Below are 23,060 nucleotides of genomic sequence, written 5' to 3' on the forward strand. Positions count from 1 at the left end.
AGTTAAAAAAACAAACAAACAAAAGCAAACACACAAAACAACACCAAACCAAAAAAAAAAAAAACAAAACAAAACAAAACTGGCTTGGGATTGTTGAGTGGCACAGACTTGTTTAGTATTCAGGAGACTCTGGGTTCAATTATCAATACTGCAAAAGTGCCCAAGTCTAGTAATATATTAGACAATTTGAAAAGCAAAATAAACACTTAACTAGATCGTAATTATCCACCATACCATCCCCAAAGATAATTTCTCATCACCTTTTTAGCAAATATTCTTACAAATTTTCAATTAGACATTTCCATATATATATATATATTCCATATATATATATATATATATATATATATTTAAATAAATTGATTGGATCATTTCGTAGCACACCTTAACCCAATAATGTATTTTTCTGAGTCTTGGTATTTGTATTTGTTAAATAGAAGTGGGATGATTGAACTTGGTTGTCAACTTTGACATACCTAAGAAAAGAGAAGTGCAGCTGAAGAACCTTCTCCATCAGAATGGCCTGTGGGCATGCTGTGGGACATTTTTGTTTGTTTGTTTGTTTGTTTTCCGAGACAGGGTTTCTCTGTGTAGCTTTTGGAGACTGTCCTGGAACTCACTCTGTAGCCCAGGCTGGCCTCGAACTCACAGAGATCCGCCTGGCTCTGCCCGGCTGGAACGTTTTCTTGATTGATAATTTTTGTAGGATGGCCGAGTGCACTGTGGGCGGTACTACCCCTAGACAGGTGGGGTGAAATAGGTATCCCTGGGCTGTATGCAAAAGGTAGCTGAGCAAGCCACAGGAAGCAAGCCAGTCGGCAGCACTCCTCCATGGGCTCTGCTTCAGTGCCTGCCTGCCTCCAGGTTCTGGTTTCAGCTCCTGCTCTTACTTTCTTCCATGGTGGACTGTAGCCCGCAAGCTGGAATAAATCCCTTCCTTCTCAGGTTGGTTTTGGTCAGTGTTTTACCATAGCAACAGAAAGCACACTCGGGCAGGGATAGAATACAGACCACATACGTACGTGCTTCCTGTTGGGGATAAATTGGACAATACACACGTCAGTGCTGGTTGGCAGACACTAAACACTCCGCTTCCGATGCTACTCCCACTTCTAATAATGTAAGGAGTCGGTGTCATTTCTAGGCCAGAGGATATGAGTATTTCCAAGGTTGCTTATGGATATTATTAAAATCTTTCTCAAACTGTGTTACCAGTGACGTGTGAGAACGTTCTGCCTTGCAGCGGTAATTAACTGTGGATGTCATAATTTTTTAAATCATTTACAAGATGGTGGGGAAATTTGCTGTTTCATCTTTTGCGTTTTAAAAGTTATTAAAGCGCCAACGTTTTCTCATGCTGGTGGATGCTCTGTTCCTTTCTTCTGTATTCCCCACTTGGGGCTTTGAAAGAAGCTGAGATTTAAAAGCAACGGACAAAACTGTGCTTTGATCTAAAGTGGGCCAGTGGAAGGGTGCTGTTTTAGTTAAAATTAAAGATTCAACAAGGCATATCCTTTTCCTTCTGATGGCTGACGCCTCCACGTTAGGAAGGGTGTTCGAGAAAGCATTACACTGACCTGGATGCAGAGTGTCTTCATGTCTTACTTTTTTTTTCATTTCCTACAATTGTTTCTGTTTCAGAGAAGCACAGGCCGGCCACACATAATCCAGAAAACCTTGGCAGGACAATATTCTAAGCAGATGAAGAATCTCAGTAAGTTTTAATTAAAATAGCCGTGATATGCGATGCGGACTGTGACTTGACAGACTGCTGGGGTCGGTCGTGCAGGCTTGTTGGGAAGGGACATTGGTTTGAGAGCTGGGGTCAGCAGTGTGGGTGAGGAGTGGAGTCCCAGCTGAGCCTTGCGTGGGATGAGGCATGGAGAGTGGTTTCACTGGCGGCAGCGACAAATGAATCTCTGGCGTGAAGCTGGGCTGGGAACCTGAGTGTGGCAAATGTAAATGAATGATTACTTCAGGGCCGGGCAGACTTCCGTGTTTGCTATTCCCTGGCCATTCTGCGTGGCTTCCCCCATTCACCCTGCCCCGGAGCATCTGTAGCATGCTAATGTGGGCAAAGGCTTCTTTGGATTTCCTGGGGGCATGTGATAGTATCCCTATATCCTAATGCCCAGGGTCTTTCATAATTTATACAAAACCTTATGCCACATATCATTTTAAATTCTAAAATAAACTGGGCACACGGAGTAGAGTTCTCACGAGATTGTTAAACGGTTGTAGGTCAGACAACCACCGTCGTCTAATCAACCTTGGACACCTCACATTTTTCATGAGGAGAAGAAAATAGCTTTTGAACTGTCTTTGTGAGTGTGAAATGTTGAACAATCAATGCACTGTTTCACTGAAGGCTATTTTGGCTTTGTGATGACATTTATTATTAATGGCACTGTGCCTTCGTGTAATATTTGAAGACTATTCTCAGCGGAACGCTGTCGAAACCCATTTGATGTTCATTTTCCTCTTACACAGGCACAGATGGCAGTGACCGGTGGCCTTTGCTACCTGAGTTACAGTGGCTGAGGAGAAGGAAGAGAGCTGTGAATGTGAGTGTGGCCTTGGGCCACGGGGCTTTACCCTTTACCCCTGGGAGTCTGCTCCCGCACTATCTAAATGTTCCCCTTCAGAGCAGAAACAGCACAAAGAAGCCTCCATCTCTCGAGCATCGCTAGCACAATGTTATTTTAGTCTCCTCTCCCTATTAACGGTTCAGCCGATTAGAGTGTCCTGCGAACCCTGATGTCATGTAACCAGGTGTTGTTTTACTTCTATATTAATGTGTTTTTCTTATGAAAATTGGAGTGCATTTTTTTTCCTATTGAAAGGCACAGTAGGGCTGGTGAGACAGATAAATAAGATTGATCACCAGAGTTCCATCCTGGGGACCGACTGGTGGAAGGAGAGGATTGATTCCAGTAGTTAACCTATGACTTCTGCATGTACTCACCCTCCCCATACAAACAAACAAACAAACAAACAAGCAAGCAATAGAGAGAGCACACAACAGCTTTCGAGATCATATGGCTTATACAATGTCATAGAAAACATTTCTGTTAAAAATTTAGGGAGAGTTGGGTTTTGAAATATTGGCTAGTCAAGTTTATTTGTATTTCTTCCAAATGAAAATGAAAAACTCTGCTCAACCAAATTTGAAAGCTGGATGAGTTTTTCAGAAGAGACTGACAGAAGGTTGTTTCTCTGTTGGTGATAGGACAGTGGCTAAATAAGTCTGGTAACTGTTGTATGGTTTTTGTGCACTGATAACTACGTAGGGGGGTTGTAACTAAATATGTTCATAGTCTTTTTGTAGTAGATTAGAAGGCTGCAGTGATTGGGACTGTTTAGTAATTACATGGTGAATGCCATGTAACCAAGAATTAATTCTACAGCTTATAGGTTACATAGTAATTCACTAGATAACTTAATGAGTAATTATAGCACAAATTACACATTTTAGATAATACTTAGTTGAGTGTATTTTTTTGTGTTAAATTAATTCGACCCCCCAGTGATCTACAAGTTAGTTCAAGTTTGAATCATCTTCTTGCATAGTGTATATTGGTATGATGGTGATCACGAATACAATTTTTACGCTTACTTATTTAGAACCCTTTACTTATTCTTGAAGATGCACTTGGCTTACACAGCTTTTCTTCTACCCCAGTCTACTCCAGACTGTTCTGTTATTGTGTACACAAAGAAAAAGAACCGTCATTATTAACTTTTCAATTATGAAAAGAAATAAATGTGAACGAGGAGTTCAATAGTCTTTATTCCTAAATTGTTACCGTCAGCCTTTTTTCCTGTTAGTAGCTGGAAATCGGCACACTGTTCCTAGACTTCTATTCCATTCAGTTAATTCTTGTTGACCACTCTGACTCCTATTTCAGAGATGCCCAATGTTCTCATGAAATGATGTAAATTTCCTTTGACATTTTAAGTAAATATGAATATTTTATCATCTAATGCCATAAAAAGGGAAATTTACTTATTTTTTAGCTACTCTGCTGTGCATTTTCCTCTAATTTTACATAGTAAAAATTCACACAGAAACATCATGACCTATTTCCCATTTTGGTGACCAGAGATAGTGAAGTTGTTTTTTCTAAATTCTTGTTTGTTCATCAACACTTTTTAAAAAACTTTTATTTTATTTGCATGAATGTTTAGGCTCCATATATGTCTATGCAACACATGCATGTAGTAAGTACCAAAGGAGGCCAGAAGACAGTATCAGATCTCTTAGAACTGGAGTTACAGACAGTTGTGAGCTGCCATATTGGGTTCTGGGAATTGAACCCAGGTCCCCTAGAAGAGCAGCCAGTGCTCTTACGTGCTGAGCCATCTCTCCAGCTTGTTCATCAACACTTTATAGTCACGTATGAACAATTGCCTCACCAGACTTCTCTTTGGGTGTTTATAGTAAAGACAAGGAAGAGTCCTGAAGTTTAAGGCTTACCTGTCACTTGACTGAGAAATAGAGATGCTTTATGTCAATCACTGTTCTGACCATGCATTTCTTTTTTCTTTAGCCATCACGTGGTGTGTTTGAAGAAATGAAGTATTTGGAGCTTATGATCGTTAATGATCACAAGACGGTAAGAATACAGAATCGATGTTGTCTTAGTGCCTGTTTGATTGCCATGAAGAATCACCACGACCAAGGCAACTTACGAAAGAAAGCATTTAATTGAGGCCTTGCTTATAGTTTCAGAGGGTGAGTCCATGATCGTCACGGAGGGTAGTGTGACAGGCAGGCATGGTGCTGGAACAGTAGCTGAGAGCTTACATTTGATCAACAAGCAAGAGGTGGGGGTGGGGGGCTGGCACTGGCTTTTATAACATCAAAGCAACCGACCTTCAGTGACACGTCTCCTCCAACGAGCCCACACTTCTAATCCTTCCCAAAACGGTTCCACCAACTCGGGACCAGTCATTCACATATATGAGCCTATGGGAGCCGTTCTCATTCAGACCACCACAAATGCCAATAGCTTGTTAAACAAGAAATGCATTTCACTTTAACTATTGCTTATAGCTTAATAAAGTACACATAGTTAGACACAATCACTTGGTGATTCTGAGCACTGTGTTTCTAGATGAGAAAGAGACAGTAACTAATTTTACAGCTCCAAATTTGTCTTTTAAATAGAGATTATAATGGGTAGATTTACCAATATGATATTTTTCACTTGTCCATGTTTAAAATTCTTACTGTCTACTTTTCACATCTGTGTGTTTGGTCATTGATTCATTATTTTAGTCCATTATTTTATGTGTATGTATATACAATATTCCATTATTTTATATATATATACATATATATATTTATATATACACAGAACAAAGGCATGGAAAGTGTGTGTGTGTGTGTGTGTGTGTGTGTGTGTGTGTGTGTGTGTGTGTGTTCATGAGGCTCTGGGTTCCATCCCTAGCAACGAGCAACCAAATAAACAAACAAATGAAAGAGCTATCTAAAGAGACCATTTTAAATCAGTGTTATATTGTACTAAACATTGACAATATAAATAACTTGGTGTTATACCCGTGGAAGTAAAATATGTTGCACTCCAGTAACAACTTAAGAGAACTATGGAGAGAAGCCCTCCCTCTCCATTTGAGCCTCTTACAACCCCTTCTCTACTTAGCCATTTCTGTTGCCAGGATCCAAGCATCTTGTGGCCTGGGCTGCCTGCTCCTGTGCCTAATGCTGCCGGTGTACTGGTCAATTTTTAGATACTCTTTTTAAACATCGGCTCATCTCCAGCATTTAGCTGTTCCCCTGCTGGCTGATTTCAGGCTGGTGAAGTGAGACCATTCCCTGAAGCCAGGAAAGGGTGGGACTGAGTGATCCTGGGGAGCCTTTTGCGTCTGGCCTCACCTTTGCCTCGACCTCCAAACTCATCAGGCCAGTGATTATTTTGCTATTGTTATGCAGTTTCATTCTAAAAGTTGCTCGTTAATTGATTTTAGTTGATTTCATGGAAGTGGAGTTGTATTCTTGAAAGACTTCATGAAGATGAGAACTTCAAAAAAAAAATACTGAAAAGTCAGTCCTTTCTCAAAAATGTTTTGTAAAATCTTACAAAATACTGGGATAAAAATTTATGCTTCATTAAATCCTTGTTTTGTTTTAAGAAAACCAGAGTTAGTGAACTACATGATAAAGTTGTATTTTGTACCAGGTTGACCACATGAAATTCTATTCAACAGGGTCTCCTCAGAGAAACCCTTGAAACTGTACATCACAAAAGGATTATTAAATTTTTATTTGAGTCTTTTACTTTAATAGATGTTTAAATTAATTACCAATAATTATTAAGTACTAGTTCAGTTGTGTTGAAAATATTTTTCCCTGTGGATTTTTTTATTTTTGTAGACAGACTTAATTTTCTGCCAGTCTTTAAATAAATTTCTTGAGATATACCAGTAAGAAGGAAAATTTGCTAGAATTGCATATCACTTAAAGTCTTTCCTGGTAAGGAAATCCAAATGTTGAGGTGGGGACTTGGTCTAAAAAAGGCTTAAATCTGAGTTTCTGAAGGTTGCTGGTGAGGCCGTCGCCATCTGAACCACTTTTGCTGATTGAGATTTTTCCCAACTACTTTTCAAACCTGATGGTTGTGGCATGCTGTGAAATTATGTCCTTAGAAGCCTGAGCTTTCCCTAACATCCATTATACAAATCTCGTAAGATATAGATACAACAATTACGATGTATACCCCACTGCTGAACATGCAAAGTGCATGTGAATTCCTCCCAAATGGGTAGCTGAGAACATCAGTTCTTTAAAGGTTTATATTCTTCGTTATTGTTATTAGTGTGTGTGTGTGTGTGTGTGTGTGTGTGTGTGTGTGTGTGTGTGTGTGTGTGAGAGAGAGAGAGAGAGAGAGAGAGAGACAGACAGACAGACAGACAGAATGAGAGAGCAAGCGAGAGAGAGCGAGCGAGCGAGAGCTCAGAAGAGTGCCACAGTGACCCCTATTGTACATATAACGCAATAGCTCCTTTCTCAAAAATACTGTTTTCTGCAGAGAAAACTTGATTTGCTTATACCACGTATTTTGTGATAAAAATCATCATCTTATTTGGGACATCCTATCTTTTAATTTATTTTGATCACTTATTTATCAGTGTGTATGTGCGTGTATCACGGTGTGCGTGGTTGTAGGCATGCACGGTGTGTTTTCCTTCTACCTTTTGCTTCGGCGGCGGCAGGGCTGTGCTCCAGGCTAGCTGGCAGTTCCGGCTCCGCTCTCCGCTTCACCGCGGGGGTGCTGGAATTACAGATGCCTGCCATCAATTCTGGCTCTCTTTTAAAAAACGAGGGTTCAGAGGCTTGAAGTGTTCTTAGGCTTGCCAAGCAAGCGCTCTTACCCACTGAGCCATCTCAACCAGCCCACGTCTTTTAATTAAAAAAGAAATCCAAGCTTTTAAATCAACAAAATGTGGGTTTTCATGCATTACAAAAATTTATATTGGATGAAAACTGGGCATGGTATTTCTAATAAATTTGAGAGGAATGTATTTTAAAAACGAAAACAAAACAAAAAAAAAACCCAGACCTTGATTTTTGAATGGTGATAACGCCTAAGATCGAACGAAACAAACTGAGAGTTTTTTTTACCATTTAAAGAATTACTACTTTGGACTAATAACACTAAATATTCCCTTTGCTTTGAGACCAGGTTGCATTCTGTCCTATCACCGTCCCAAATGAATATTCATTTTTAAGAGCCCTCATAAGAGTTGAGAAAAAAAAAAAAAAAACATTTGAGGTAATCCTTCCATCAAATGAAGTTTTAAAATATAATTGCTGCAAAAATGCAATAACTAAGTAGAGAGCAGATCACCGCACTCGTGCGCTGCAAGCCAGGGTGAGCCAGGATAAGTGAATCCGTCAATTTCCTAGGCCTGGAGATTTGCGCCGGGCTTCAGCGTAATCGGCCCACAGAGAAGCACCATCTTGCTGTGTTTGTACTGTACGAGCCAGCGGGATTTTATAATTCTTACCTTTGAGTTGAAAATAAGGTTCAGCTTTAATTGTTTTCAAAAGGGCACATTTCTTAAGGGGCTCATTTATTCAGGAAGTGAAGGCCAATTTGCCGGTTTAAATGGAAATGGTTTTTCAGTGATCAGAAAACGTGAAGGTAAGTTTTATCATAAATGGAGCTTGCACATTTTTCTTTATTTGCCAAATTAGTTCTCATTCATGCAGGAAATGGAAACGTTTTGCCTACATTTGCATTAAAGCTCCCCTCTCTAATATTGGCTGCCTGAAAAATCGCACCTATCGTATTTTGAACAGGCAGCCCAATTATCAGTGGCTTTCAATTAGAAAGAAAGAAAAAAAAAAATCTCTCAAATTTGTAGAAAGCATCTTGGTACCTAGCTGGCAGAACCTAATTTGTGGGCAATTATAGCTTGATAACAGTCTGCAAACATTACTTTGAGTTGCTTAAGCTAAAACTAAATATTAAAAACTGCGTAATAAAAAATTGGTTGAAATAATTTTAAAGCACATGCAAAGCAAGTGTTTCACTTCCATTACTGCCGCATTATTACCTATGAACCAATAAGTGCAAATCAATGATGATGCAAAGATTTTTTTCAATTAAAACCTCATTTGGTTTTCTTTATTTAAAAACCACTGTATTTTTTTTATGCACCGAACCAATTACAAATTTTCATCAGTAATCCTGACTTGTGGGACTATATAATAAACGATAGTTTATAACTCTTTTGTAAGAATTATTAACTGAACAAGTTAATCTCATCTTCCAGCCCAAACTAAGACAAATTTCGTTTTCAGTTCCAGGATCCCAGATAAGTTATTTGAGGATAATAAATCTCACTTCATAGAGCTGTAAGGAATAAATATTTATTGTAGGAGAAAAAAACAGTTTTTCATGGATCCTAGGTGTCTAGGAAATGGGATTTCAAGTTGAGGAAACTGGTATTATTTTCTCTGTGGGGCTGGGAACACAGCAAGTGCGCTGTCTTCGAGTGGTCCCCTCTTTCCTTCTCCCAGCAACAGTACAGACACCTTTTCTTTCTTTTTTCTTTTTCTTTCTTTCTTTCTTTCTTTCTTTCTTTCTTTCTTTCTTTCTTTCTTTCTTTCTTTCTTTCTTTCTTTCCATCCTCCCTCCCTCCCTCTCCTCCTCCTCCTCCTCCTCCTCCTCCTCCTTCTTCTCTCTCTCTCTCTCTCTCTCTCTCTCTCTCTCTCTCTCTCTCTCTCTCTGAGCAGCTTTCTTTTCTTCTGGTTTCCAAGACAGTAATTCTCTCTTGGCCGTTTATTCTAACGACTGAATAGCTGACCCCTCCGATGATGCATGTACCTACTCCCCATCTCCAACCTCTGAGTTGGCTCAGGGCTCGGTTGCATGCTCTCTTCCTGACTGACAGCTTCCAGTTTCTAGTCTTTAAAATAGGATCATGACTTGAGATCTCTGAGCCCTCCTTGAGAGCTCTAGACTTCTGAGTTCCATACTCGGGGACCTAACTGGGAACTTGGCGTCTTTGCTTTGGTACAGAATAGGCAGCTCACATTTGGTACTGCTAAATCACAGCTCAGAATTCCAGGACTGGTCCCAATATTTCTCTTGAAATTCATGTGTTAGGAACAGTTCCCAAATTCATACGGTCATGGTATTCAGAGGTAGGATTATGTGAGGAGAAAAAAATTAAGATTTTTATTATGTATTAAGCATTATTAATCTTTATGGAAGATACAATAAATTGTATATTATTACACTGATAATTTATTATTAATAATAAAATTAATAAATATAATTGAAGACAAATTTCAAAGATTTATGTGGTACAAAGGAATCATTAGTTTAAACCATGTTTTCCTTTTTTATCTTGTGGGTGTGAAAATAACAATAGCCTCATGGAGCAGCTGACTTGAGCTTTCAGATGTTCTCTCCTCTTCAACGTATCTTGAGTAAAATGTCCGACTCCTTGATAAAAACACAGCCCTTTAGTGGGGACGCAGCGCGCAATGGTGGAACATTTGCTCTACAGAGGTAGACTATGAAGTCTTGGGCTGTGTCTCCTGTACTACAAACCAAACAAAACCTCCCCTAAACCCAAACAGATGCCCAGAGATGTTTTGCTCTATTCTTGAGACAGGACCTTGTTATATTGCACAGGCAGTTCTTAAACTCTTCGACTCAAGGGATCTTCCTACCTCAGTCTCCCAAGTGCTGGGATTATAGGCGTGCATCACTATGCCAGGCCCACATATTGACATACAGAATGATTTTTGCTAAGTTTTAAATAATTATAAAGAGCCATTATTGTTTGGCATACTTCCTTTGACTTTTTGGCTCCTCTCTGGCTTTGATCATCCTGAATAAAGGTTTGCTCTAGAAGTGGCATCCTCGGGAGGAATTTATTAAATGCGAGACAAATACTTCCCTGTCATGGACAGTACCTGAAGTGCTACATGAAAAGAAAAGGTCTTGACCTGTGCACAACCTTGAGTTTAAAGTGAGGAAGTTGTCCACTTGAGACCAGGTTTTGGATTAAGCTCTTTGTAAATGGTGAAGATTCATTTTTATGAAAGCAAAAGAACTGAATAGGTAGCTATTAAGACTGAATTAAAAGTTAACATCTAGGGACAGAGTTTCCATGCATATTTCTGTAGGCTCTTTCAGGCCCTGGGACATCTTGAGTGTTTTACAGTTTTGCTGCCTGGGTTTGGGTTGTGGGGAAAGAAAAAAAAATACAGCAGTGTCTCCAAGTGTGGCACAAACCAATGTCTGACCTTTTGATCCACGTTTCTAGAATCTCTCTGAGCTTTCTGCTTATATGAAAGATTGACACTTAGTGTCAGTTATGATTTGACAGTGACTGGTTTTCTTCTCTCCTCCAGTATAAGAAGCACCGTTCTTCTCAGGCACATACCAACAACTTCGCAAAGTCTGTGGTCAACCTTGTAGATTCTGTAAGTAGGCTTGCTTTTCTTGAAACTTCTTTTCATTAATCCAAAAACCACGGTTTATGTCCCTTTCTCTCTATTCACGGATTATGCTAGCTATTTCTTGGATGAAGCAAAAAATTTATTCACATACGTATCCATACATATTCATATCCTGGTGAAGAAAGTGTTGGATGGTGAGCTTTGCAAAAAAGTATTCTGGGCTTTAGAATTCTCAGAATCCCCAAGACGCTTTAGCATTGTTTCTTTCTCTTAAGCTTATTGACTTTCATTAATTATCATTTTAATTCTATGTATCTGTGGGGCGCAGTGTGATAATTCGATACATGTGTATGGTATCTAATGAGCAAATCAAGAGAAGCTGGCATTGCTACCTCCTTAAACAGTAAGAAATTTTTATTAACCCACAGTAATTGTATAGTATTGCCTCTGTTATTAGCAGAGTCCATGGGGGATAAAGAGCAACGGGAGAAGAATTTAAGGCTGGAAATTATCCTTCGCAAATGAGACTTTATTAATAACTACTTGAGCTTTTCCTAAATATTTTGCGTAAGTCGAGAAGTCCTAATGGATTGAGGCAGCATGTGTTTAGAGAATTTAGATAGATGAAAATTTCAAGGCAATGTATTTATTATCTTAGTTCTCCCATGGTGGAATGTTTCAGACTCGATTTCTAGCATTGTAGGTGATAGAATTGGGTGTCATTGCCACATAAGATAATTTGAAACAATGAAATGTCTACTTCCTTCAAAGGGGGGTCTGACCTTAAATATCTTCACTATTGACTTGCTTCCCCCGCACCCCCACTCCCCGTCACTTCCTAAGTTCCAAAGAATGACCGTTTAGATTTTCTTCTTCTTTCCTGCCTTAGGTAGTAACCCCACAGAGCTGAACTTCATACATTATGTTCCAATAAATAATTCAATTTGACTCACATAAATTAATTTATGTATTCTTCTGTGAAGTGCTACTTTGTTAGGCTAAATATATTTTATCTTGTATTTATTGTATGGACCCTCTTAACTGTGAAAAAAAATCATTTTTATAAATTGCCAAGCATCTAAATGCTACTCACTCTGAGGATCTGCCTTTTAAACAGCCCCAAACCACCCATCATGTAAATATTCATAACATATTTTGTGCACCTAGCATATGTTATGTGCCTCATAGGCACAGCTGACAAAATTGTAATATGAGTTGATGTGCATAGAATATGTAATATAAAATTAAGGTTGAGCCCCTGAGAGCCAGTTTACATCTGCCTTATTACTTTTCTTTAATTTCAGCTCTTGTCAATCTGCTCAGAGGAAAGCCATAGATGGATATGGAAAAGAGAATCTTAAACACATCTTTTCCCATGCAAAAGCTATTTATTAGGCAGCATCTCTGCGTTAGTCATTTTTGCATGATTGACTAGACTCCTACTTTGCAAAATTTAATTTTTAGTTTGTGTTATATTTATAAAGTTCTGGAGCTGATCGTTCATTGCAAAAAATATGTTACGCTTAACTCCTCTTTGTGTAAAGTCATTATAAGCGTCAACTTGATGATAATTCCTTCACTCAGTGCCTTCTCAGACCCTTCATCTGTTTTCTTAGATAGTTTAAAAGTAAGACAACATGGCAGCTCTCATGGAAGTTGCTTAATTCTGTAAGTTATGTATTTGGCCCAAAGTGGAGAGAACAGAACAGTGGCATGCTGTGTGTGAGTGATGCCACTCCGCAGTGAGGGTGAGGTTGGCGATGCAAATCTGTCTCCCCCCCCCCCCCCACTCCTTCTCTTGGCCTCAGATCCGTGATTCACTCTGAGAGTTATTATGTTGTGTGGCAAGGCAGCTGTACTGTTTGATGAACTGTCCTAAACCTGCAGGTTATATTGCGCTTAGAGTCACTGTGTCAGGCTCTGGCTTGTTGCCTCCTGTGGGGTTTGGAAAGGTTATTTTGCTGAACCCTGTTGTCAGAGCAGGTCCTGGCTTGAGAATCTTGTCATCCCTGCATCCCTCTCATAAGATGCCAGGCAACTGAAGACGCTGAGGTGGCGGGGGGGGTGGTAGTGGAAGGAAGCTTTAGGAGAGTTGAGAACACTGAATTGTGTGATTTTTTTCTTCTTGGTTTTGGCTCTTGGAAAAGAGAAAGGAAAAGAAGATGTTGTATGATTAGCTAATGCTGACCCCATGTTCTCTCACCTCCCCCTTCCTCCTTTCCGCTGACTCACTCACTGATTGTGCATGTTTGACCCAGTGTTTTCCTCCTGCACCTGTCCTGTTCTGTACCCTCAGATTTACAAGGAACAGCTCAACACCAGGGTTGTCCTGGTGGCCGTAGAGACCTGGACCGAGAAGGATCAGATTGACATCACCATCAACCCCGTGCAGATGCTGTATGAGTTCTCCAAGTACCGGCAGCGTATCAAGCAGCATGCCGACGCGGTCCACCTCATCTCGTACGTGCTATTTCCGGCTGTTGCGGCAGTTCCGGCTCGGCATTTGTCTTGATCTCCTTCCGGTATCAATTAGGTTACAGATCAGGGAGCAGTGACTTCTATAAAGTTGCTGTTGAGCCCTTTCTCTGTTCAGAGAGGTAGACTTCCAGGGCTGGGATGCTATGGTTCTCTGGCCAACCAGCTCTACTGTCGGAGCACGCAGGGCTTCTATCCTGAAGGTCAAATCACAGACCAAGATGCTTCTGGCACGGTTGCCTTCATTGCAGGCAACAGGCCTGCCAGGCTGGGAGAAGGGCAAGAGGGAACTCCTTTTGTTTCCGGAGCCTGTGTGGGTCTGTCCCACCCAGTTTGCGAGAGCGTAGTCACGTGACCACACCTCGTGGTAGGAAGTCTAGAAAATACCTTTTTAGATGAACCGATGAATACGGTTGTGTCTCTGTCATGGAAGGAGGAGGGCTGTGCTTCTCTCCACTCTTCCTCCTTCCTTCTCACGGCAAAGCCCTTTTCACACACGCCTCCGTGGTTCCGTCCTGCCGTCAAGCCAAACAAACAGTCCCTTCCTTACCTTTTGCTTCCGTTCTCTCGTCTTTCTCAGCCTTGATCAGTTTGTGACAATTAGCCATAGCTGCTCTCTAGTGGAAAGAGCCGATGTGTTCATAACGGCGTAGACTGAGATCTATTTAAACACAGTTTTTATTTCCAGTTGAGGGTGGTTTTCAGGCTGCAAGGTGTGGGAGAATACCTATGTTTGGGGAACGTTTCTGTGGTGTTTCCTAACAGTACTTTGTTTCTCTAAGGCGTGTGACATTCCATTATAAGAGAAGCAGTCTCAGTTACTTTGGAGGTGTGTGCTCTCGCATCAGAGGGGTTGGTGTAAATGAGGTAAATTTCATGCTTTTTTTTTTTTTTTGGTTTTTTGAGATAAGGTTGCTCTGTGTAACAGTCCTGGCTGTCCTGGAACTCACTTTGTAGACCAGGCTGGCCTCAGACTCTCAGAGATCCGCCTGCCTCTGCCTCCTAAGTGCTGGGATTAAAGGCGTGCGCCCCCACCACCCGGTTCATGCTTTCTTTAACTAGAGCTCTGTCCTTACAACTGATGGCTTTCTTTATTAAGACTCAGTGTATAACAGTGCATTTTTCAATGGTGACACTGAGGTTGTAGCATGAGTGACAGATCAGTAAACAGAACAGTTAAGTTCATCATGACAGCTTTGGATATCGCCACGGTAGTTTTGCCAAGTGTAGACATTTCCTGAAAATTGGCCTATGTAGCTGAGACGCTGTTTTTATAAACTTATCAATCTTTTTCCTATGACTTGTTTTTAAAAAGTTTTTAGTGCTTTCCTGCATATACCAAAACTAACTCATTTAAATCAAAAGTTTACAGATTATAGTTTGTCTCTCTATGTACATTTTCATTTTTACATTTTCTTCTTAAGTTCGGTATGAATTGAAGCAAATGTTTTCATAGAATCATTGTTTGGGCACCTTTATTATGAAAATTCTTAGTTGAAAAAAGCACCTCAAAGCTTAGCCAGCTGTGTCAGAACCCTGGCCAACACTGGAGAATATGCTTTTTACCAGGTGGTCCCACTTGTTCAGTGGGAAACCTTTCTGGGCGGATTTGCATGATGTGGAGTCTATCCTTAGCTCACACTGAGTTGGAGCCCAGTCTGGGTGACTTGTATTTTCTGTTTCCATGTGGAAACTTCCTGCTCTCAGTGCTTCTGGTGGCACCGTCTCAAGGGAGAAATGATGATTCAAGAGGGTATGCCATCTTTAGCTGTTGTCAAGCTCTGCTATGGACATGAAAAGATAGCGATAACAATTAAGGAATAATCACTGTGTCTGTGCACTCTCTCAAATGTTTCCCCACGCACTTTCAACTCTGAAAACCAGTATGGTCTTCCAATGGCAGTGGCACAAGTAGTATCGCAGAGCCTGGCTCAAAACCTTGGAATCCAGTGGGAGCCTTCCAGTAGGAAGCCAAGTATGTACACTGACTTCTTTAATTAAGCTCATGTATTATTCTGTCTGTGTAACGCATGTCCAGTCATTGAGAATGTTTGATTCCGAAGTCACTGTAGTTTAATTATAGTGTTATCTCATTCCTTTAAAAAAAAAAAAGTCTTGAGCAGCTTGAGATAATTATTAGGCTATTTAGGTGGGAGACATTTCTCTTTCAAAATCCATAAGCTGATGCCTGCTCAGTTCGTTCTTACATTGAGACTATTAAGACAAGGTGGGGTGGTGGTGATTGATACGCTCCTCAGACTCCTAACCATTTGAGCATAGACACAACATGCCAGCTCCAGCTCCAGGGAAAGCTCATCAAAGACACGGTGGCATGGGAAGGAGCTGAGGTCTTCTCAAGCAGACAAGGATCTCATATTTAAGTGCTCATGACCCTTACCCACACAGTCACATCCAAACAGGTGAGCCCTCCTTCCCTTCCTGGGAAAGCCTGCCACTGGCCTATTAAGCTTGGGACGGGTAGGAGAGAGACAAAATGGTCCTGGTGCAGAGGTAGGTCCAAGAGGGAGTTCATCCATGACCCCTGACCCATGCGGCAAAGTAAGACAAGTGACTGTTGATGTCACTCCGTTTGATCAATGTTTTCATGGAGAAGGAAGGAAAGAATCAACTTATCCAGTGGACCGAGTACTAAGGGACCATCAGAGATTTAGAAGCTCATGGATTTATCTAATTTCTTTTAAAAATCAGGCTAAAGTCCATATCTCATTTCTTTTAAAAGCAGGATGAAGTCCAGCCTGAATTATAGCCCCCTTTGTGCTAGCACAGTACTCAAATATAATTTTGATACATTTATTTTTGTGGTAGAAGGCACAACATCACAATAGAACCTTGGAGAAAGAGAGCAGCACTGTTCATTTAATGAGAAAATAAGCTGAAGTCCTCGTCCTCTTTTTATAATAGTGAGAGCTAGGAGGAAAAAAATCTCTTTTCCCACTGAGACCTTCCCGGAGAAGAAAAGAAAAATGCATTATCTCGCATGCTGTCCTGTGTGTGATTAATATGGAGCACTGTCGGGGAGTGGAACAGCATCTTGTGTCCACAGGCTTGATTCCCTTTATGGGTACGTTAATGACCAAGCACACAAGCCATCATGACACCCGCACATTTTGCAAATCTGTATAAACTTGCTTTACTAATATCTTGCTCAGAGCATTTACTTTCTCATGGAAGTGGCTGCTCCACCTTAAAAAGTTTCAGGACCTGGCCCAGGTAGCTCAGAATCAGGAAGGAGAATCACTAGGTTCAATAACTGAAAATCCTGGAGGCCAGTACGGGGGTCAGCTGAGAGATGTTAATGGGTTGGATGGTATCGCAGCACAGGATGGCTGTTCTCCAAGTCTCTGGCTGATCCCGGCAGTGACTCCAGCAAATTGAATTCCTTTCTTTAACTGCCCTGTGTCTGAAGGACTTTGGTGACATTGTCTTGTATTCTTATAGATCATCCAGGGATGCCATCTGGGTCAACCCTAGAACCACTCTAGGAAATAGGCAGAGAGGCACTGCTTCCATTTTAGAAGCAGAACCCCACACACAAAGAAAGAAAGAAAGAAACAAAGAAAGAAAGAAAGGAAGGAAGGAAGGAAGGAAGGAAGGAAGGAAGGAAGGAAGAAAGAAAGGAGGAAAAAAAGAAAAAAGCTGAGTGGCTTCCCTATTCCCTAGTGGTAGACTAGAATTCAACTTTTTGTTTCTAGCCCATCATACTTCTAACTGTACACGCATTGGGTTTTATGACTCTAATTGACATGTCTGAGGTACAAAAACGAAGAGGGGCCCAAGTTTTTTTCTTAGGAAGCAACCTATATACTCCAGGCAAAAGGAACCATTGATTTAAAGGAAGTAGAGGAGCCTTGACACTGTGTGTCTTTGATGTAAAGTGGGATTGAGGAATTTTTGCAGGAGCTGGTGCAAACTGAAACTGTGATTTTGTTTCCCGCCCTCCCTTCACTGCTCTTATTGTTTCATTGGGCTAGAATGTGAATGCATAGAATCCTGGGGCGGCTGCATCATGGAAGAAACAGGGTGAGTTTGTATCACTCTTGCCTTTGATGTATGCCTGTTGTAGAAATTGCTGCATATATAATAATTAGAGGCACAGTCTCTCAGGTACTGGTCTTTTAGGCTAGGCACTTAGAATAAATTCAGTAATTAATTGTCTGGTATTTTAAAACTGACAGTGCTAATTCACTTTATATTTTAATTTTTAATTTAAGGTTGGGGAGAAATGCGAAATGTATTAGCCACTTCTATTTATTAACCCTTACAGGAGTCACATGACTAAAAGCTTCTGCATTTAGGGGAGGCATTAATCTTTTAATATACTTAGAGTAAAAAGCAGATGGTCTATCTGAGGCAGTCAGTGAAAATCAATTCAGTCATCCATTTACATTCTTAGGAACTCATAAATACATGTTTATGGTAATAAATTTATAGTATACTCTTTATAAAGTCAACAGAGCTTTTTTTTTTTTTTAATTTGGAGTTATAATGCCTAAACAAGAGAGTTGTCAAGTGGTAGACCATCAACATTAATTCACCCGTCTTTACTTGGTGGGCACTTAGGTAACCAGACCAGCTGTTCCACAGCATCAGTGTACTGAGCCCTGGAACCAGCGCTGTTGGCACAAGACTCCTGCACTGTGCAGGCCGCTGACTCTAAGCCTCCTAAGCGGTAGCCCACTTGGCAGTCGGAGGGAGAGGTGTCTCTTACTGTCTTTGTTCAGGCCAGACACCTGCGCGCTCCCGTTCCTTGTCCTACCTTTATTCTGCACTGGTTACCACCTCCTTTTCCAGGGCCCCTGCCTCCTCCCACCAGACCCTGGAGAGGAGAAGGCATGTGCAGTTAGCCGCTCTCCCCACGACTTCGGAACGTACTCCTAGAAATGCAGTCCCGTCTAGAGAGGCTTGCCCTTCCTCAGCCACGTTACTTGAGCTCCATGGTTGAGTCCTGTATAATAATAACACAGGGTTCGTAGCTGCCATAGAGAACAGTACCACTCATAATGTTGGTTTCATAGGACAATATTATTGTCTTTTAAACTGTCAGTTTCTAAATGAGTTTTGGATTGAGTACTTATAAGATGTAATAGACTATTTGAAGTTAATGTATGTTTTCTCAAGCATATATTTGATATACTTCTTGTAAGACATCACCGTCAATAAAAGGTGAGTTTTAACTCCACAAGTACCCTCCTATATCAGAATACGTAAACTATTGTATTATATCCTAGAACGGCCTCTCCTACTGGGCACTACTGTAGATATTCCCGAGGAAGCATCGTGTATGATTTAGCTTAACCTTGACGTGTGTGTGTGTGTGTGTGTGCTATTCCCTTGTGTGCTGACATAGGGGTCTTAATTTGATTGAATAAATTACAGAGAGGTTCATTTTTTATTCATGCTAAATCATGAATATTGCTCAATAATTGTATTTGAAATGAAGAATAAAGAACCATTGCTCATGGGAGCATGCCTTAATTCTTTTTTGCTGTGGGCATACACACTGATAACATATGCGTGTATGATCCAGCACATACTTCAGGGTTTATTCATTTACTTAAAATTTGGATTGTTGAAGCCTGAGTAACATTGTCTTTAATAAATTGACTCTCCTGACTCCCTCTTCAAAAAAAATAAATAAATAAGGTCTAGTAGGCTGATGAGCCCCTTTCATTCCGAACAGGATAAAAAAAAAACTGTCTTTATTGAGACATCGTAAATAAAAATAATCAAACTTTAAAACCTATCTTTGATTTCAGGTTTTATAGTAACCCTTTCAAGTTGTATTTCAAGACAGAGTTGTTTCAAGACAGATTTCAGGAGAGTTGATAGCTAGGGAGTAAGCAAGCCCCTGGTTCTGTGATGGTTTTTTCTTTTCTTTCGTTTACATACTCCACCCCATAAACATAGCCATATGGGTTCACACATCTTGTCAATATTTGTGTAGATTCATCTACGTCCAGAGTGAGCATTCAGTGTTTCTTAATTTTCTTCTCTTATGATTGCTCTTGTTAAACTGTTTGCATCCTTGATTCTTTGTTTCCTAAGGGTATCCCATTCTCGAAAGTTCTCCAAGTGCAGCATTGCAGAATACAGAGACTTCTTACAGAGAGGAGGCGGATCCTGTCTTTTCAACAGGCCAACAAAGGTTAGCAATTTAGAAAGCAAAATTATTTTTTCCAAAGCTTAGCAGTAAGAATGTGCCAAACATCAGAGATTTCTCTCAGGAAGCAGGTCTTTTGTCTCACGGTTTAATATATTGTCACAAGCAATCTCCCTTCCTCAGCCTCCCAAATGCTAGAATTACAGGTAAGAATCACTATAACCACCATGGAAAGATGTTCAGTTATAGGAAGTCTCTGCATGCTGAAGACTGAGTGAAAGATCAAATTGTGGATCTGTGTCCAGTGCTTGCTTGCAGACTCCACAAGCCCCTCAAAATGCAAAAATTTCCCCCAATTTTTATGTTAGGGTTTCCACCTTTTTGCTAAGGGATGGGGCATTATAACGAAAAGAACTCTCTCACTTGAATCCATTCTTTGCCAACAATCTCATTTAACCCTAACATTCTTTCTGGACGCTTAATTTCCCTCTCTTCCTGAGAGCCTCGTCTACCCTCCAGCCCCAACTCCTTCACTTTCTACAGTGATCTGATCCCAGGAAGGAGGCATTACTGATATCAGCCAAGACACACACACACACACACACACACACACACACACACACACGCACGCACGCACGCACGCACGCACGCACACACACACACAGAATGGTTTTGGTCTAACACTTACGGATTCTGTAAGTACCGCAGGTAATTCTGCCACATAGTCCCCTTCCCTTGGCAGCCCAGGCAGTCACTGGCATTTCACAGGAGTGTGTATAAATGATATTGCAGCTCTGTAGCCACAAATTAAGAAAAACGAAACAAAAAAACCCTACACATTTCCAGAAGAGGTTTTTAGGAGTTTTCAGAAAACACATTTGACAGAAAATCGCCTAAATTTTGAAAGTCTTCATTCAGTCCTCATGATGTAAATATTTATGTCTTGCTGTGGAAGCATGAAATGGTTTGATTATAGGATGTGCTCCAGTCCCCTTGACATTGAACATGGCCAGTCATCATTCTTGGCTAAAGTTCACCAAAGACAGAATTCTCAAACTGACAGGCTAAAGCCTTTGCATAAGGCCCCGTGTTTTTATAGGAGCATGTTTGGAAATGAAGCAGGCCAACAGCTGAAAAGACCGTATCTGCACTTAGCAGATGGTAGTGGAATCTGAACATGGAAAAAAAATTCACTTTTCCTTTAGAATACACCTCATGAGTCAGACAGAGTTCATTTGTATAGAAAATGTTCACTACTCTACAAATTTAAAGTGTGGCAATATCATGGTGACCTTTTCTTAAAAAAAAAAAAAAAAAAGTTGATTAAGGCAAACAACGGGTAGACTAATTTATTCCATACCTGGAGCTGAGGGATACAGCTGGGTCAGGGAATGGAAGCCTGGGATCTGACATCCCTGCAAAAGCTCAGTGAAATGAAAGCTCTGTAAATCCCAGAAAAAGGAATTGAGACTTTTTAAAGTGACTTTGTACCATTAAAATAGGCCGAAGGCCTTTCCTGGCCGTCACCTCCAGGCACGGAAACCAGAAGGCTTCCAGGCATTTGAAATGAGTGAGATCTGTGATAAAGTCCTAATGTGGACTGCTGGCAGTTTCGAATCACACAGTGCATGGTTAGTGTTACCTTGCCTTGCAGACGGCAGCTGATTGTAAGCAGGGTGCTTGAGGAAACAGCACTCGCTTGTCTGGGGGCGGTTAAGGTTTCTAGGAGATACACAAAGATCGACCATTGCTTTTCTCAGGTTTCCTACGGCAGGAAGAAAATTATATCCCGGTAACTTGGGAATTTCACACACACACACAAAGTGTTTACATATTCAATTTCAGAAGGATAATTTCTCCTTTTAAACTACAAGTTACAGTGATTAAAAAAGAAGGCCCTGTGGATCGCAGTGGAATAGTTTATATGTATATGTCAAAGAACTATTTTTTTCTCCCTAGTGTTCTTAGTCAGTGAATATATGCATAGGCATGTGTTGCTTATCATTTTCAGTTTATATGCATATTTTCTGTGCTTTAGAAATCTTCCCAATTGCTGTGATTTCCAGCTGGTTTGAGATGGTGACCCATCTCAGGAAGGGGAAAGCACCAAGAATGAAAAGATGGAAGTGTTGGTTATTTTTTAGCAGCCTTGGTCCTTTCTATTATCTCCTGCCTGCCAATCAGAGTAGCATGGAGATTAGCATTATTGACTCCCATCCAGCTTGGCAGGAAACTTTTCTTGCTTTCTATAATAGTTCCTTCCTTCCTGGAACTAGTAGAACTGGTAGACTCAGTGGAAGGTAACTGTTGCCCACAGTGTGTATGGCTGCTAGGGGAAGGCTCCTCTTCTCTTGTTCACGGCTTTGAGCATTTGTGGTTGGGATGTGCTGTTCCAGCTCCCCACAACACACAGCCAGAAGTGGTTATCGTACCCAGAGAAATCCTGTTCCAATAGGAAATAGACACATTTGTCATAAGTAATCAACTTCCCCAACATCTGGTCTACAATATTTTCATCCAGAAACAAGTTCATGGCATCACTAGGGGGGAATATTCTAGAAACTTGCCTCTGTTATGACCTCAGCAATGACTGAGAGAATTCTATGTTTTCGTTCACATGTCTATACATTAATTTTTTTCTTCATGAAACTGAATTGGGTATTAAGAGATTGAGTATTTGCACATAGTTAATTGAACGAAATTCCCAAGTTACTGGATTCATTTTCTTTCTGCTCACAGGTAATTCAAGAAATACAATGGTGGGACTTTGTGCCAGACAATGCACATTTCTTTCCAATGAGTGTGATGGCTTTGAATCTCTGGCAACATGGTTCTAAGCTTATTGGCGTTTCCTTGGTTGTATATCTCACATTTGGCTTTGACCAAACATATGTATCTTTCTGACAGTTTTGAGGTCTTCTCAGCTGCCTTCAGTCAAGTCAGCAAATTAGATATCTATGAGTCTTGTTAGTAATACATTTTAGCCCCATTAGAAAACATGGGAAGCGATCCATTTCTCTTGACGGCTTATCTCCATAAAAGTCATTCTAATGCTTAAGGTCGTCTCCTGGGACCCCACTAAGGAAATCCCCCTTTCTAACATGTTTTTAAGAGCGTTATTAATAAGTAAATAGTATTCCCCCCACACACAATATATATATATATAAGATGCCGTAGTAAAAAGTCAGGGGTCTGGAAGGATGACTTAGCAGTTAAGGAAACTTGCTGCTCTTTCAGAAGTTTGGAATTTGGGTCTCTGCACAATGCTGCACAGTTCACAACCATTTGTGACTCCAGCTCCAGGGGACCCAGTGCTCTCTTCTGGCCTCTGTGGCAACCCATGTGCTTGTGTGCATACCTTTACATCACTACACACATATACATAAATAAAAAGAAATATAAAATAATAATAAATCATAGAAGAATCATATGACAGCGAGTAACATAGCTTTGCAGATGGCCAGGTTGGTGTGTGGATTTTCTGTGATAAATTCAAATGCTGCTCTTTGCATTCTCCAA

General features: G+C 40.5%; 1 protein-coding gene across 3 annotated transcripts in view; it reads left to right on the forward strand.

Annotated features, from left to right (window-relative positions):
- Adam23 (ADAM metallopeptidase domain 23) overlaps window positions 1-23,060 on the forward strand; it is a 157,042-nt gene that overhangs the window by 91,388 nt on the left and 42,594 nt on the right. For all 3 annotated transcript variants that reach the window (XM_052749646.1, XM_052749647.1, XM_052749648.1), the window contains exons 7-15: window positions 1,642-1,714; window positions 2,491-2,564; window positions 4,551-4,616; window positions 10,898-10,969; window positions 13,242-13,405; window positions 14,203-14,287; window positions 15,305-15,395; window positions 17,413-17,461; window positions 19,487-19,586. In XM_052749646.1, coding sequence (XP_052605606.1) covers window positions 1,642-1,714; window positions 2,491-2,564; window positions 4,551-4,616; window positions 10,898-10,969; window positions 13,242-13,405; window positions 14,203-14,287; window positions 15,305-15,395; window positions 17,413-17,461; window positions 19,487-19,586 — 774 coding nt within the window. The remainder of the gene's footprint in view (window positions 1-1,641; window positions 1,715-2,490; window positions 2,565-4,550; window positions 4,617-10,897; window positions 10,970-13,241; window positions 13,406-14,202; window positions 14,288-15,304; window positions 15,396-17,412; window positions 17,462-19,486; window positions 19,587-23,060) is intronic.

The sequence above is a fragment of the Peromyscus californicus genome, unplaced genomic scaffold (genome assembly GCF_007827085.1).
Source record: "Peromyscus californicus insignis strain IS unplaced genomic scaffold, ASM782708v3 Scaffold_21__1_contigs__length_65335640, whole genome shotgun sequence".
Lineage (NCBI taxonomy): Eukaryota > Metazoa > Chordata > Mammalia > Rodentia > Cricetidae > Peromyscus > Peromyscus californicus.